Here is a 17,773-nt window from a genome sequence, read left to right as displayed (position 1 = left end):
GTGGCATTGGAGGATCATAAAATGAATAATAATAAAAATGAGAAAAATGTGGGCTTTTGTGTTGGAAGTGTTTATTAACCATGTAGAATTAACTTTGTAAAATTACTCCCATTGCAATGTGTTTTATAGTTATATAGGAATGCAATGAAAGGTGACCAAGGCTCAGGGAACAATCTTTCATAAAAATACAAACAAGTAAATATCATTGTGTATACCTTTTCCTTTTTCACCTGAGTTCTGTGTCAACGTTTTTATCCACGCTTTCTTTACTGAAATATGACCTCATGAGCCCTCAGTCAGTTTCAGTTTAGTGATTTGAAATGCTAGTGGGGACGCTCAGCCATGATAGTGAGGGATCATTTGCTCTGGTCCAAGTAGTTTTGGTTGTTTTGAGTATTTTTGTAGTTAGTTAGTTTAGTTTGTAGTTTTTGTTATGCTGTGAAAGGACAGAAGATATTCCCTTATTCCCAGCTCCTGACAGATCACACAAATGGTGCTTACTGGGATGTAAATAGAACAAAGTACACTGAGCCAATGAACATGCGTTATTTCAGGGCAAAAGCAAACGTGGGACAGATCAGCCACCACCAACATCACTCACCTAAAGATACCTTCAATTTGCCAAAAGCCAATTTCATCCAACCAATCACAAGCTGTACAGTGCCACATGGGGGGAGGCCCACTTTTATCTGTGTGTAGCTAGCATGCCAAAATCAGAAATAAGCTGGTTCCACAACCAACACTCGGTTTAGCCTAACAAGAATGAAAACACTGTCTGATGAAAACACTCTCGTCGTAGTGGATGATTTGGCCAGTACTCCTGTAAGACTGCTAATACTGCTGAACAGGCCAGGTGCTCAGCCACACTCACCATAAACGAAGAAGGTAACCCGTCCTAATTAGCTCCAAGCAAAACTTGAGAGGATGTCCTGAACTGAGGTGCAACATTCACTGTCACATTAGTTACTAGTGGGTTTGATTCTCTGAAATTATTTTTCAATCAGAAAAATTTAACAAAAAAGCCTCAAAACAGGAACTGACAGAAGTTAGTAACCTGACTCATTTTCAGATACAGAATGTGAATTTGCTTCAAGGCAGCTACAGTAAGACTTACATTTATTTGAGTGTGTTTGAGCGCACTGCAGTATTAAAAACAGAAAAGAAAAAAATAGAAAATTATCCAAACACTCTGAGACCTGCTCAGAATAAAGATATGGAAGCAATACTTTCTGTAGGGGTAGAAAACTGTCAGTACACATGTAAATGTACATTATATGTGAAAGAAATGTGTGTCTACATCTGCCCATGTTGGGATCAGTGTGTTGATGAAAAGGGAATAAATGTCATGGCTTTCTTCACAGTGACTCACGTGAGAGAGCAGGCTGAAACCAAGACTGAGCTGGAAGTCAAAGGTAAGGTCATAAAGTTAACTTTTCACCACATATTAGAGCGAGAGCATTGCTCCATCATGGATGGAGTGGAAAAACTACAGCTGGAGCAGATTTCTCTCAACTGAATTTTGATTTGAAAGTAGTCTGTCACTGGATAACTCCAAGCTGTGGCTCACTGAAGCAGATAAATTGTTTGTGAGAGCAAAGTGATAACCGCTACATGAGTGGATGCTTTGTGTTGGATCGTATTTGTCATGCGTCCATGCTTTTATCATCATTTCTATATTTCAGGATGAACTTTGACCCTCCACAGTTGCATGACATCTTTATATATATATATATATATGTATATATATATACATACATATATATATATATATATATATATATATATATATATATATATATATATATATATATATATATATATATATATACATATATATATATATATATATATATATATATATATGTATAAACACTTTCTAAATTATCTTTCATATTCCATCTGGTCTTACTTTGATAATGTTGTGTGGTTTCCCTCAGGTGAGAATTTGTTGAACTTGAGCAGTTTGCATTCAAAAGTTTATTTATCTTTGGCATGAAAGTTCATCTGATTTTCTTCCCAGAAAAACGCGGGTCTGTATTTTTTAAAGACATGGAGGATTGCCGAATCTGGAACTGATACCTTCCTCCTGCAAAATATTTCTTAGCCTGGCTTGCAGATAGTGGAATGTGATTCCTGTGGTTTGCTTTCTAAATAACCCCAGTAAACCTATATTAGTTCGAATAAACGCCGTCTCACCAAATTCTGCTGCTTCATTGGTTAATTTTGGAATATAATATTTGTTTTTAGAGAGTTCTGCATCTCATACGTGTGCATCTTTCATTCCCTGTTTAAGTTTAAGGATTAGAAAGGGCGTTTATTCTTCTGTCTGCAAGTCAGGTAAGAAATATTCTAGCATAAAACAAGTTTCAAGAACTAAAACACGCAAACGGTAGCAGTCCATCTTGAAAATATGCTTCTTTAATCACAACAAAATAATATATGTTTTGAAGAAATTTCCACAGACGAAGGATCAAAACTTCCTGCAGGTTTCTAATAAAAAGAATCAAGTCTTGCGTTTATTCGAACAAATATGGTGAGTGAATTTTCTTATGGCATTGTGAGTCCTTGCATGCATTTAATATTTCCATTAATGATTCATTCAAGTCCTTTTTTCAGTTTTTACCCCTGGAAGCTGTGTTGGTCTGACAGTTGTCCATTTCTGTTTGCAGAACTGTTCTGTCCTCAAAGAAAAGAAGAAACTGTGCATTGCAGCACAGAACTCACTGCCACTTGGCAGCTTAGAGGAGCCTTCTCCGACACTGAGGATTTCATAGATCATGGCCTGGTGTCAGCCAATCGTTGCTCCAGCAGGACTTCATCCATCAGCTCATGGACAGAAAACATGAAACCATCTTTCACAAAGAAACTTAAGTTTCAGTCCATCTTAGAAGGGGAGGCAGCAGAGTTCAAATGTAAACTGATTGCCTGCCCTCCTCCTACTATCCTCTGGTTTCATAATAACAGATCTATACCTAAAGAGCATAGACGCAGGATCTACACTGACAGCAAAATGCATGTTCACACTACCAGTCTAGTTATTCATGGTGTCAAAGAAAAGGACTCGGGCAGTTATAAGGTAATGGCAATAAACATAGAGGGTTCTGCAGAATCCACAGCATCACTTCTGGTGTCACTGAGGGAAGAGCAGTCTGCTAACTATCTTGGCTTTATTAGACGCACTGCTAAAGCCCACGAGAGCATCGATACCATGGCAGAGCAGAGGAAAGAGAGGAAGTTTAGGGTTGACCTCAGATATGTCGGGTCTCCTTTTGACAAAATGTCCAAGGTCCATCAGGGTAGATCTCGATCTAAGAGTGCTCTTGTGCGTACTGTGTACTTCATGCCTGGTTCCCATTCAGAAGACAAGGAACCAGAAAAGGAGTCTAAGCGGTTAGAAACTGCCTCTGAGCGTGCCCTGTCTCCTACCCCGATGTTTGACAGATCTGAGCGCTTCAACGACAGATTCAGTGACATCTACTGTGACCGACGCACTGGCACCAGGTTCAGTGATAAGTTCAGTGACAGGTGCAGTGACAGATACAGTGAGAGGTTCAGTGACACTGAGAGTCTCCACAATGAGGTAAGAACAAAACTTACTACACTCCAAAAAGCTGTCAAACAGAAAAAGAGGCTTTCTATTTCCACCATGTCGTCCTCTGAGTTTGAGTTAGAATCTGTCGCCAGCGAGTCAAGCTATGCAGATTATGTCGAGAGACTTAGGGTCAAGCCTGCTTCTCTGCCTGATGTTCAGCATTTCAATCGACCCTTTGATTTGGGTGAGACGTACAGGGAGTTTCAAGGTAAAACCTCTAGCAGGGATCCCGCTGAGCCTTGTGTTAGACATTCATTCGAGCCTCAGTCGAGAACCAGGGCCATCCAATTAATGAGAGGTGAGCTGGTCAGTACAAGTGTGTCAGAAACAGAAAAGACATCAGACGACAAACATTCAGAGAAACTAGAGGATAAAAAAGTCAAGGGTTTTGTTGAAATACAAGCAGATGTGGTTGATGACCATAAGGTGCAGGTTACAAATGTTGGGATGACAGCATGCAACCTTGAAGGACCGCTCGGTGAGAAAACGGTTTACCCAGAAACTACAATGTACACTGAAAGTGGGGAACGTGTTAAAAGTCTGCCTTCTCAAGAAGCAACATTACTCATACAGTCAACCATGCCAAAGTCAGTCACATCTACCAGAGAGAGGTTTCTTAGAGAAGACACAGCAGCAACAGAAACAGCTGATCTGTGTAAAGAAGCATTTGCTGGGGAGGATTTGAGGGCTCGTTACGAGAAGAGCCTGGAAGCTGAACGAATAGCTTGTGAGGAGAAACTCCTTGCCCTGAGGATCAGGAAATGGCAGCAAGGGAGTAGGATGCCAGGAGAGGAGACATATGATCCTGAAACTGATCTGCCCATTGTCCCTGAGGCAAAGTCCACAGAGCCCACAGGGCACATTTACAACCAGCAGGAGAAAAGAGCAACTGTGGAAACTGAGGCCATGCACTCCTCTTTTCATGAATCACTCAAAAAAGAGGCATGGGAAGATAATCCTGAAGGAATGGCTCAATCAACACCCACATCTACAATAAAGATGAGAAGCAGAGAGGTGGAAAGGTCTGCCTCTGTGGGTACAAAAGCTTCCACAGTGACAATTGGGCTAGAAGAAGACACAGCACCACAGACGCTGATGCAAAAGTCCCAAAAGTCACCAAGAACAAGACCAAGGCCAGAGGACAGATTCAGAATTTCAGAGAGATTTATTAGTGAAAAACAAACACCAGACAGCAAAGGGGAAAAACAGGTTGAGCCATGTGATCAGTTTGCAGGCAAGTTTTTTAGAGCTCCGTATGAGAAGAAGCTAGAAACTGGAGGAACTGAATGCGAAGAGAAACGCCTTCCCTTAGGGATCAGGCAGGAAGGCATGAGAATATCAGAAGAGGAGACATTTAACTCAGAAACCGATCTGCCTATTCCAGCAGGCACACAGTACAAGGAGAGTGAGAAGCACATTCACACCCCACAAGAAGTAATGGAGAAAAAGATAGCTCCTGTGCCAATGCCTATGGCACCTAAAGTCAAAGGTGTAGCAGAGCAGCTTGAAACATCTGCCCAGTTGGTCAAAGGACAAATGAAAACAAAAGTAGAAGAACTGGAACATGAGAAACAAAAATTGCAGAGATTTAAAGCTAAAGCAGCAGAAGCTGAATATGAGTCTAGATCTGAAAGAAAAGCTAGAGCAGAGAAGATGCTGTTTGAGAAGACGAGAGCAGAAAAGGAGCTCCAGCTGTCGAGGGAAAACATCTCAGACCTGAAGAGTGAGAGTGAGAAGTTTATTAGTGAAGAGGAGGCTTTGACTCAGCGAATAAGAAAGTGGCAACAGGATGTTTTAATGGAACAAGAGCAGACTGCAGAACTTCAAGGTTACTCACCTTTCCAGGCAGGGAAGACCACTGAGGCAGGAACAAATCTCGCAGAGGCCTCTGCTTTAGAATTGGCAAACACAGTCAGAGAGAAATGTGTTTCTAGTGAGTCTGCTCCTGCTGGTTTCCAAGACCAGGAGGGTGAAACTCTGCAGTGGCCTCTGGCTGGTGAACTGCCAACAGAGGGCCGTGTGACAAGGCTGCAGAGGGACAGTGAGTACTTTGTAAGTGAGGAAGAAGCACTGGCTCAGCGCATATTAAAATGGCAACAGGATGCAGTAGAACAAGAGGATACAGCTGAGCTTGAGTCTGAGTGGCCCCAACTGCCCCTGACTTATTGTGAGCCCCATCATAGTGGCATGTCTCATGAAGCCCACCCCAGTGAACCCCCGCCTCCACATTTATTTTCAACAGAAAAACCGTCAGTTTTTCAGCCCATTGCAAAGTGTGACCTGTCACCTCCTTTTGAGGCTTCTATGGCCAGGCACCCTGCTGCAGATGCTAGTTTGCTACACCATGTGGGTGCACCTGATGCCCCTGTAAGATATCAAAAGGACTCTCAGGCTTCATCAGTCCAGAAATACTCTCCAACCCAGCTCACTGGGCGTCCTTATGAGGAATATGAACTTACCTCTGCCTCTTATGAAAGCCATCGTGAGCCTTCCCCAGTCAGGAGAAGCTCCCCATCCCTTAGTCGACAGGATGATTCAGAAAGAGAGGGAGTGGTGAGGTTTAGAAGGGAGAAGCATGCTATGCATGTTGATAAATCCAGCAGGCAACACTTCCAGTCAGAAGTAAGAGAAGAGAGAGCTATGGAAAAGGAGATGGGAACTGCAAGAGAAAACACTGAATGGAAACAACAGAGGGATGAAAGAAGTGGAGATTTGAGAAATCTGAGATCTACACAGGGTAAGGAGATGAGTACTGAAATAGGTGCTATAAAGAAGGAAGAGAGAAGAGTTGAAAATGTGGAGTTAAACATAAAAGATCTTGGAAGTCTGGGAGGCTCACATCCAGTATTTGTTAAAGAAATATCTTCACTTAAAGTAAAAGTTGGCGAGATGTCTGAGTTTATCTGCCAGTTCCAAGGTGATCCTCCACCTACTGTGAACTGGCTCAAAGACGGCCATCCACTCGACCACAATCCTGACTATGATATCATACAGAAATCTAACAACTCAAAGCTCACCATATTCTATCCAACAACAGATCACGAGGGCACATATGACTGTATCATAACCAATAAACATGGCAAATCCATCTGCAGTGCTACTCTTGAAATCTCTAACAAAAAGGTGCCAAAAGTGTCAGGAGTCACACCGGATGTGGTAAAAATACAAGCACCAATGAAGGAGGAAAACCAGGAGAGTCTGATTGAGGAGCAGTTTCAGACCTACACTGATTCAGGAAAGGTAACGTTAAAGGTGCCTCGGATGGAGATCATTAAACGCCGCAGCTCAGACGAATCTTTTAGCACCTCACCCGTGGAAATTCGAATTACAGCTGCCACCCCCATCCCTGAGATGGCTGAGGATATTCGTGTGGACAAACCTCAGGTTTTTACAGAGGGAATGTCATCTGGACCGAGTAGTGAAGCAGCATCCCAGACCGTCAGACACAAATTTACTTTCTCATTTGATGTGGTTGGTGAAGCTCCCTGTGTGGTCACTGAATTAGAGAATATAACCTGTTCCGAGGGCGAAACAGCTGTCTTGAAGTGTGTTATAACTGGTGAACCTGCTCCAGACGTCACATGGTATCATGACCATATTTGCCTTGAAGCCACTGTTGGAAAATATAGTACTGAGATACATGATAAAATGTACATGCTGTATATCAGCAATTTTACATACCCTGATGCTGGACTGTACAAATGTGTTGCTAGAAATAAGTTGGGAGAGGTAACCAGTATCTCTGAAGTCTCCTATCAAGTTGAAAAACCTAAGAAGTTTTCAGGTGTTGATTTCACCCCATCGCAGACAGAGAGGAAGTCTCCTTATGGCTTAACTGAGGATTTCAAGAAACCTGACATCTTCCAAAAAGCTCAGGATAGTGTTGTGCTGCCAAAAGTTAAACCTCCGAGTTCACAAGCTCCAACAGACGTGCCTGTCAAAACTACTGTATCCAGACCCAGTCTCTCTAGAGAGCCTCAGGTTATATCCGGCTGTGGTCTGCAAGGTTCTGCTGCTGTAATTAAAGTTTCTCAGATTAAACAGACTTTCGAATCAACATCACCAATTAGATTAACGGAAAATCTTTCTCTGGAAGAGGAAAGAAAGAAAACACTGTTCCCAGAGGAGTTTATACCGTCTGTTACCATGTCTCTTAACCAGCAGGAAGAGGTAATGCCACATAAACCTGATACTATGCATACAGAGAGCTGTGTTCAGCTTGCTTCACCTACAACCAGAAGTGAAAGTTCTTACAAAGCCTCTCATGCTCCAGTAGAATCCAACAAGCCCGTCTCTTTTGAAACCTCCCAGGTCACTGATGTCAGTAAGGAAGTTATTTCAGGAGTAAGTTGTGGTGCAGTTAAACAGTTTCTTGAGGAAATGCGGGAGTCTCCAGAGGTGGTGAGACCAGGGTCACAGGAACTTGGCCTACTCCCTCAACACACTGAGGCGGGTGAAGCGGAGAGATTTAGATGGGAAACATTTGACAAAACTGGCAGCCACATTGCTTTCGAGTCTGAGAAAGTACCTGCAGGAAGCTGCCTTCCCACACTTTCTTCTCAACCTGAAGGAACTGTTAAGCCCAAACAAATTTCTAAATCTCTAAAACCAGCAAGCCAAAGTGCAGTTCCAAGGGTTTGCTCTGTAGAAAGTGAGGCTAAAATCTCACGTACGGCAAATTATTCTGACCATACTAGTGTTGGGGGGGTTTTAGAAGAAGTAGAAAAACATGTGAAGCGTGATGTGAAAGGATTAGAAGAGGAATTTGATTTAATGTTAGAGTATGTGCATAAGGAGGGTGAACTTTCTGGCGATAAGCTTATTTCCATACAGGAGCCCACTAAGGACAAAGCTCATAATGAGGAGCTGATTTCGTTCCCAGAAGTATCTATTGACAGCGGTGTTTTTGGTAGTATGCTAGAATCCCAGGATGACAAGAGAGAAGTATCAGAAAACACAGTGGCTGATGATCTAATTGAGTCTCCTACACAAATTAAGGGTGAATATGAGAAAATTGAGGTTCGCTTGAAGTCAGAACCAGAAACATTTATTGTCAAGCCTAAAGTACTCACAACAGCAAACCCACTTGGTCGGTCTAGAGCTGCTGCTGACCGTGGAAAGGAAGGAGATAGTATGGAAAGAGACTCAGCAGATCAAGCTGGGGGAGCAGCAGCAGCTGGCTCCATAGAGGAAGAGGAGGTCACTTTTGGTGCAGTGTACAACTACTATAGTCCTCCTCCAGACTGGGGGAGGCCGCTGTCCCCTGAGTCTGAGATGTCCATAGAGATTGGCAGCACTGTGAGTGAAGACATAGTTGAGGTAGCTGAGAGGTTCTACACCCCAGGCTCCTCTACTGAAGTCTCACAACCAATTGCACAGTCCTTTCACACTCCGAAGTCTCCCGTGTTCTTTCATACTCCAAGTTCTGATGAATCTGGTGGGTTTAAGACCCCTCAGGAATATCCATTCTCCCCTGTAGAATACAAAAGACCATCAACAGAAGACTCAAGTGAGAGGTTCTTCTCACCTGTTCAATTCCTAACCTCTCCTACTGATGAGGGCATCGAAAAAACTCTATCTGGAATGAATGTGGAAGAAAATCAAATCCTCAGCCAGGCCAGAGGGTCTTTGGGGTTGTCAACCCTGCAGGAGAAAGTGCAGGGGATCCCTCCGGCCTTCCTAAAACCTCTCATGAAGAAAAACGTGTTTGAGAACGACACATTAACATTTTATGCTGAGGTGTTTGGCCTACCTTCCCCCCAGGTGAATTGGTTCCGCAACAAAACCCAGCTGGTAGCGGATGACAGAGTTACTATAGAGCGGGATGGTGACAGCATCTCACTAACAATTCAAAATGTCACTAGAGCTGATCAGGGGGAGTATATTTGCGAAGCTGTGAATTATGTTGGCGAAGCCAGAAGTGTTGCTGTAGTGATCGTTGTATCACAGGAAGTAAGGTTTACACCCGTCCCACCTGCTGTCTCCCATCAGCACGTCATGAAATTTGATGTGGAGGAAGATGACTCTTCTCGTTCACCATCTCCTCAAGAGATTCTGCTTGAAGTAGAGCTGGATGAAAATGAAGTCAAAGAATTTGAGAAACAGGTGAAGATCATCACCATACCTGAATACACAGCTGACAATAAGAGTATGATCATATCTCTGAATGTGTTACCAAGTATTTATGAGGAGGGTGCTGTGGACTTTGTCACCCAGGAGCACGATGACTTGAAAATAGCATTTGAGGTCACCGAGATGCCCCCACGGTTCATCAATCCAATCTGTGACATGGAAAACCCAGAAGGCACCACTGTAATGTTTGAGTGCTCACTTATGGGAATTCCATCTCCCATCGTATCCTGGTTCAAAGGTGATAGAAAAATTCCTCAAAATAACAAAAAATACTTGCACTTTTCTGATAGTGACAATCATTTCCTGAAGATTTGCAAAGTCACAACACAGGATAGTGGCGTGTATACCTGCAGGGCAATCAACATTGTTGGAGAGACTCTATGTAGGGCTTCCCTAGTGGTGTTAAGTGCCAAGGATTTCTCGGGAAAGACCAGGGGCAGGGAGCTGACCGCTGTGTCCCTCGGCAGTGCCAAAGTCCAACCCCAGAGGTTTGACTTGATGGTTGGCAACACATCATTTGATGGTGAACAGGTGTCAGAAATTGAGCTGGAGTTTGATTTTGAACAAGAAGCTGATGAGTCACAGCGGGCAGTCAGGTTGGTGGCCAACACTGACAATAAAACAAGTGAAGAGGGAGAGAAATATGTCAGCATTGACTTTGATGTATTTGCTGACACAGCAAAAGATGAAAAGATAGAATTTAAAGGTAAGTCCAGTGATATGTGTAGCTTCCAGTTTCAGGTGACTGAGACACCCCCGAAATGTATCATACCATTGACTGATGTAACGGCAGCAGTAGGGACACCTGTCATTCTCCAGTGTCTGGTTAATGGTAAGCCAAACCCCACTGCTGAATGGTACAAAGACGGAGACCGTATCACAGATAGCAGGTATATAATCCAGGTGAAAACTGCAGGCCACTTCAATCTGCTCATTACTAACGTGACCCAGAGTGATGCTGGTGAATACAAGTGCATAATCCAAAACACAGCTGGCTGCATTGAAACTGCAGCACTGCTGAAGGTGTTTTAGGGGTAAAGGTGCTGGGACAGGTCATATATTCATATTTTGTGTTGTATCTAAATTTTGCTTTCACAGTAGAATTAGATTTTGATTTGGGGAGGAAAAAGATGAATGAATGAAAAACAGAGTGTGAAGGAAAAGCTTATATTCAAAGAGACCGTCTGTGCAATTTATCTATACTATACTATATATATATATATATATATATATATATATATATATATATATATATATATATATATATATAGTACATGAGGCGTAAGTTTTCTAGAAGTTTGCAGATAAGACTGGATAGAGGTTGGATGAAGGAGAAACATTATTTTTATAGAGAGCTTTTATAGAGAGCATAAAAATGTCATATTTCTCTGAAAAGAGAATGTTTTCATACTAACTAGTTTCTTAAAATTTTCTTACTGGTTTAGGATTGTGGCTAACAATAATATGGTTACCTGTCATACATATAGGACATGTCTAAGAACAAAGCTAGCGCTCAAATAACTGAGTATGTATGTAGTAAATGTTTCTTTTAGCGTGTCAGTGACGGTAATGTGATACTTTACACTTTTGTTCAAAAAACATGGCTTTATGTGTTTCTCTATTTTCCGGTAACTCTTTGAAAGCAACATTATTGCCATAATGTCTTTACAATTCAGTGACAAAGTGTTGCATCCAAAATCTAAAAATGTTAGCAGCCTGGTTTTTTTTGTTATTTTGGTGTTAAGAGAAATTTGCACTAATGGAGATGATAGCAACAACACTATTATTTGTATTAGGCAAATTCTTTTTATCAGGCAAATATCACAAATACAAAAACCTGTGTGTTTGCTCAAAGGCAGCACCTATGAATAACTAACAAATAAAACATCATCTTCTAAATATTACTGATGTGCATCGGTGAGTTCGTCCCAGCCCTAACAACGCTAAGACAACACATTTTAAGCAGTGATCTTATCACAAATCAATTTGGAAACTTGAAGCTCTTTAGTTTGGATGAGACAGAAGTTTTTCTAGCAGAGTTTTTCTTTTTGTGGATTTTGTGTGATTCTAAGTTCTTGCTGTTTCTAAATGAAATTTATGGCTTTTTGAAGCATTTTTAAATGTCACAGAAGAGCAACTTGATAACTTATTTTAAAAATAGATAATACTGTGAAAAACCTTTTAAAAACAAAATATAAGTTTGGCATCTTGTAAATATGTGTAATTTTAGGGGTGTATGAATGTTTACCCAGTAAAATGCAAGATTCTGATATTAAGGTTGAAATCTTTCATTTATATGTACAGCTGTCATCTTGGTTTGTCTCAGTTTATATAATAAAATTTCTGATGCAGTCTGAGCTTGCTTTTTTAAACCAGCTTTCAAATGGATGATTTATCACTATGAACATTAAAAGAGAAAATTAAGTCATTAAAAGTGATGTTTTGTAGAAAAGTTTGCTGAAAATTTCTGATTCTGGGAGTCATACCAAACAGTCTTTATTCTGTGCAACATTCCAGAATGAAAGACAAAAATATTCAAGAAAATATAAATGCATGAAATACAGTTGCCTTATATGTCATGAATAAGAATGTAACAGATGATAATTATATACAGACTAATTGTCAATAAAAATCAAAGAAAGTATTTAAAAAACTTACTGAATTCAATGCACTGAGTTAATATTTTTGTTCCCAAATTCAAGCTGCACACTGGACTTACGTGAGAAATCAGACATTAATCAAGCATTACTGGGGCTTAACTGGTAATCTGAAATATTGGGTATTTTCCCAATGGGCCGTGCACTTTTGAGCCGATGGGTCAATTAAAGGGCCGCTACTAACCAGCCGTACAAGTACTGACTTGACCATTCATTTATTTTCATTACTGATACTGCATTGCCCAATCAAATCTCTTAATGCAACCAGGCCCTCCCCAACCTTCACTGTGTGCACACCATGCAGAGCAGAATTTAGTGTGGAATAAGTGGTTAAAAAACAAAAGCTAAAAGAGAAAAAGAATATCAATTATCAAAGAAAATAAAATATATACGGAATATACGTAGAAGAAATTTTAGACATAAAACAAATTTCAGAATTATAAAAAATTGATACTAGTTCTGCTAATTAAGGGCAGCTGTGACACAATTCTTGCACTAGGTGGTGATCTGATAAATTAACACTGTAAATGGGTCGGAAGTCAAAAACAAACCAGAATGGTCAGAGCGTTTGTGTTTCATGTAATTGTTAATAGTTAATGTGCTTATTGTAGTTTTGTCACATGTCCTAGGATTGTCCTCATAATTACTTCAGCAGCTAAAGCAAAATTTTAATGTTTTTAAACTGAGACATTATTATAAGACTTTCATTATTGTAATTTAAATATAAAGATATGTTTGCTTTCACTTTTACAAAGCAAAATACGGATTGAACTCAACAACTGACTGCAAAGGTCCTCTCTGCTGAGATTTGTTTTACATGAGGACAGTCCTAATATCTGATTTTGTGAATGAAGTGCTAAAACCATAGCTGCTGTCTTTGGATATTATTATCCAATGTCCTGCTCAATATTTCCTGACAGAGGAAACCACCATCACCACTGTGGAAGAACAAGAGGAAACCTACTACACTGGTGTCCAGTTACCACAAAAAGCTAAAACACTTGAACTCAAGCCAGATTCTAAACTTTACTCTTCCACTTTAGAGAAAAAAAAAGAAAAGCCCGTTTTCCTTACTCAGCTCTCCGGAGCAGCTGTAAACACGGGGGAAACCGCCAGGTTTACAGTTAGAGTATCTGGCTTTCCAAAGCCAACTGTGCAATGGTCTCACAATGGAAAGGTTGTAAAGAGCTCTTCTGTATACAAGCTGATAGAGGAGAAGGATGAGTACACACTGGTTATCACCCAAGTCACGTCTGAATATGAGGGCAAGTACTCGTGCACTGCCACGAATAGATTTGGCCAGACGACATGCACCACATACCTGGAGGTGAAAAAGCCTGAAGCCAGCCAGGCAGAGAAATGGGTTGAGAAGATGTTTAAGCTCACAGGTCAGCCTGCTAGTTTCACACTTCAGATACAACCCGTGAGGTGCTCAGAAGGAACAGAGGCTTCTTTTAATTACAAAGTCAGTGGTGATCCGGTCCCTGATATAAAGTGGTTCAAGGGGCCTTTCCAGATCCAGCCCAGTAGAAACTGTACCATTAGAACCAATTCAGATGGATCTGGTTTCATCATTATTAAGAATGTCAAACAACAGGACAGTGGCTTATACACATGTAAAGCCTCCAACCAATTTGGTGAGACCGCTTGTAGTGCAGAGCTTGTTGTATTCAAAGAATCAGTCTCTGCTTCTCACAAACAGGAGACAGCCGTTCAGAAGAAAAGTTACAAGGTTTTAGTGACAGAACAAGCAACAGAGTCACGCTTGTACCAGGTCAGCCTCCCAGGCCAGGATAAAGCTAAGTCAGATCAGATGGTTTACACCATCGGCACAGAAGATCGGCAGATCATTCCCAGCGAGCAAGTGAGCTCCCTTAGAGAAGTAGATGTCTCCACTGCCACCGTGTACTGTGAGAGGGTTACCCACCAGGCAGCAATACTTCAGGCACATGAGACAGAGGAACGGGTGTCTGTGGTTCCTACTCACCCAGACCAAGTGTCAGCTGTTCCTGCGAAACAGCTTCACATGGCAGCATTCACATCGTCTGTTGAAGAGAGTCAGGACCTCACAGAGCAGCACTGTGATGACATTCAAAGGCCAGATCTCATTGAGCTTCAGGCAGTCAGTGAAAAAAAGTCAAAACAGAAGTTAGCAGTTGTCGAGGAGCTCACACCACTTTCTGCTGTTAGCACAGAGCCACTGGGTGACAGGAAGTCTGCTACTGTTAAAATCACTTCAGAACCTAAACATCTAGTCAGTGGTCATCAAGTGAAAACACAACTGTCAATCCTGAAGGAGGAGTCTCAAGAGATCCCCAAACCACAGGAAGAGATGGGTTATAAGGTTAAGGAAGGTATTAAGATTTTATATTCGGCCCAGTCCACAGAAAAGCAGGTGCTTGCAGAGGGTCACACAACTGAGTTAGCAACAGCAGAATCTGCTGTTAAGTCTGCAATTAGAAAAGAACATAAGCCACCTGTCACAGCTTTAGTGAACGAGTCTAAGCAAACTCTTTGCAAGGAGTCAGAATTCTCTATTCAGAGGCCTGCTGAGGAAGCAGCCCATACCTGTAAAGATACGATGATGAAAGCAGCTCTAACTGCTGAAGAGACACGAATGCTGCAGGGTGAGTCCACACAGTTGCTTCCTAATCTAGACAGTGCCATGTCCATTAAGTCCCAGATAGAAGGAAAGCAGTTGTTACACCTGCAGGTTATAACAGAACAGGACCTCCTTCCATCTGAGAAAAGACTAACATATGAAAAACCAACACCAGAGCACGCAGGGACCAGAAAGAGTCCCACTTTGCTACATACTGTTAGTCAGGATGAGCAGAGAACAGTAGTTTGTGAGGCTACATCAGAGTTTGACTCCAAGGCAGACACTATAACCATAGAGCACCAGAAAGAGGCCCCTACCCTGCTGCATCTCCAGTCAACCCAGCCTGTGGAGGTCCTACCCAAAGAGGGCATTCTCACAGTTGAGAAGCCTGACCAGCTGGTGGCAATGCAGAAACAAGAAAAGGCAAGAAGCCATGCAGCTCTTTCAGAAGAGAAACCAGAGCTCACAGCTGATTTTTACTCAGAACTGGATTTGTCCTTGTCTGGAGTTCAGTCTCAGTCTCGAACTGAGCCCAAGCCACAAAGTATCCTCCAACTGTGCTACCAGCCTGTGCAGTTGTCAAAAGAGACACCAGTTAGCACAGAGTGCAAGCATCAGCGAGCTCTACTACAGAAGGAGGATCGCTGGAACGTGATGCATGTCACTTCTGTGACAGATGAACAGGCTTTGGAGGAGGGCCACACAGATCATTTAACAGCTATAGACAGAGTCACATGTCAGACAACAGTAGAGCCAAAAGTACCCACTGAGCCAATCCAGATTGAGGAGAAAGAGATCTCCACTGAGAGTAGCGTCTTTCTAAAGGCAGCAGAACAGGACTTTGCTGTTCAGATCCAAGAGGGTCAGTCAGTCAGGCAGTCAGTAATGATGGACGAGAAGCGAGTGCTGACAGGTGAATTCTCTCAAGAGATCACCAAGTCTGAGACCACCAAAGTTGCTGTTAATGCACAGCAAAAGTTGTCCCTTTTGGCACCAGAATCTAAAGATATTACAGCTCTGCCTAAAGAGATGACATTTGTGATCCAGATCCCTAAATCATCCACTTCAAATATACAGCGTCAGCTCAGAGATGCTCTTCAGTCTGCTGTAGCCAGTGAACAGCCAGTGTTACTGGCTGAAGTTGTAGGATACCTAAACGCTGTAGAAGTACAGGAAGTCAAGGTTCAAAGAGAGCCCAAGTGGGCCATGTTCACATATCTGATCACAACAACAGGTGCCCCTGTGGAGATCACTCTAGCTTTTGAGGGTGAATACCCTCAGACAGCTGACCTCAGGACTGAGGTTCAGGCAGCATTTCACTCCATGGTGTATCAGGAGGCCCATGTTCTTACTTCAGAACAGCAAGGTACTATGCAACTAGACAAACCTCAGAGGGCACAAGCCACCTCAGCTCGCTCTAGCGAAACAGTGTCATCCATGGTAAAGACTGTGAGCGTGACAGAGAGCACAGCGGATTTTACTGCTGTTAAATCTCATTCTGCATCACTTCAAACTGAGTCTAAAATGGCAGTTGAGCATGCTACATTGGAGGAACAGGTTGTAGTGCAGGAATCCATGGACACAAAGGTAAAACGGTCATCCCATATCAAACTTCAAACTGAAGCTCACATAGCTTCTGAGCAGTCAGAGCAAGTTTCAAGACAGGAGGTGAGGTCAACAATCATTACAAGTCAAGAAAAAGATGTAGAAGTGTCTATCATTACCACTTCTACTACCACTGAGCAGGCAGTGGATGTCAGCATTTCCAAAGAGGGCATCGAAGTATCCAGACCAGAACCGAGAGAATATCCTGTAATTGTTAATTCTCTCAATGACATACTGATAGAAGAAGATAGTAGAGTAACCTTCAGCACTACCATTAAGTACGTCACAAAGGTTAACTGGTTTTTCAATGGGCAATTGGTGCAATCTGGCAAAGAGTTCAAGTGTTCCAAAGACCATGACACGTACACAATGGTTATCAACAAAGTTGTCAAGGAGAGGCATCAAGGAGAATATGTTTGTGAGGCTGAGAATGAAGCCGGCAGGACAACAACATCTTCAAGGCTCACTGTGGTCTCAAGAGGTTTGATAACAGGACAAATCTATGTATCATTCACTCATTCATCCAATTCATTTTCTTTGACAGCAACTAATCATTCAGTGGATCATTCCAAACCTTTGTCTTCACATGAATATATGCATTTGTCACCTTGGTTCCTCTATTCATTTCATAGCTTGGCATGAGCAGTCTAAGCAGGGCACTGGATGGTACTAACTCACTCTCTTCTTTTTTCCACATCATCTTGGTCAGTATTTCCTTAAAGGCCAGAACCATCGCAGTCGCAATGTAATTTTATTTCTGAAGTGCATAAGCTTCTTGCTATAATGTTTGTCATGATCTGGCCATTAGGATGTTTACATTGGCATGCAAGTGGCACCAGACTGCTTTGTTTTAAACGTGTTTTCCCATGATCTGTCGCCATTCTCCACGTCCACAATGTCTCTCTGCATGTTTTAAGGGCTTCAGATTGCCTCATCTTTCACAAACCAAGAAAATCACGTACACTGATATCATCTTCTTTCAGGCTGCTTTTGGTAAAACCATGGGGCTAATGTTCTGGCATTTTTTTGGTTTTGTTTTTCTCCACAGTCACCTTGGCTTGCCATCCACCATTATTGTACATTCCACCATTCCTTTTCCTAATCTTTTGTTTGTTTGTTTTTACCTAAAGAGTAGCAGTAAATTTCATTACTAAAATGTGCTTTTTTTGTCTGTGTCTGCAACAG

The 17,773-nt window shown here is 41.9% G+C and overlaps 3 protein-coding genes across 4 annotated transcripts in view; all 3 read left to right on the top strand.

Moving 5' to 3' along the window:
* Positions 1-17,773, top strand: part of LOC146690116 (titin-like) — a 218,377-nt gene that overhangs the window by 31,609 nt on the left and 168,995 nt on the right. For both annotated transcript variants that reach the window (XM_085434978.1, XM_085434981.1), the window contains exon 37: positions 1,362-1,412. In XM_085434978.1, coding sequence (XP_085291104.1) covers positions 1,362-1,412 — 51 coding nt within the window. The remainder of the gene's footprint in view (positions 1-1,361; positions 1,413-17,773) is intronic.
* Positions 1,875-12,078, top strand: LOC146690119 (uncharacterized). Its single transcript, XM_085434982.1, has 2 exons — positions 1,875-2,533; positions 2,670-12,078. Exon 2 carries the CDS (start codon positions 2,843-2,845, stop codon positions 10,754-10,756), a length of 7,914 nt encoding a protein of 2,637 aa, XP_085291108.1. The 5' UTR covers positions 1,875-2,533; positions 2,670-2,842; the 3' UTR covers positions 10,757-12,078.
* LOC146690118 (titin-like) lies at positions 12,937-17,772 on the top strand. The gene is made up of 2 exons (XM_085434650.1): positions 12,937-12,960; positions 13,250-17,772. The coding sequence occupies exons 1-2, from the start codon at positions 12,937-12,939 to the stop codon at positions 17,228-17,230; spliced, it is 4,005 nt and encodes a 1,334-aa protein (XP_085290776.1). The 3' UTR covers positions 17,231-17,772.

This window comes from Copadichromis virginalis, linkage group LG16 (genome assembly GCF_057382275.1).
Source record: "Copadichromis virginalis isolate Kocher_CV1m ecotype Utaka linkage group LG16, C_Virginalis_male_GT1.1, whole genome shotgun sequence".
NCBI lineage: Eukaryota > Metazoa > Chordata > Actinopteri > Cichliformes > Cichlidae > Copadichromis > Copadichromis virginalis.
Note: the sequence above shows the minus strand (reverse complement) of the source record. Positions and strands in the feature narration are given on the sequence as shown.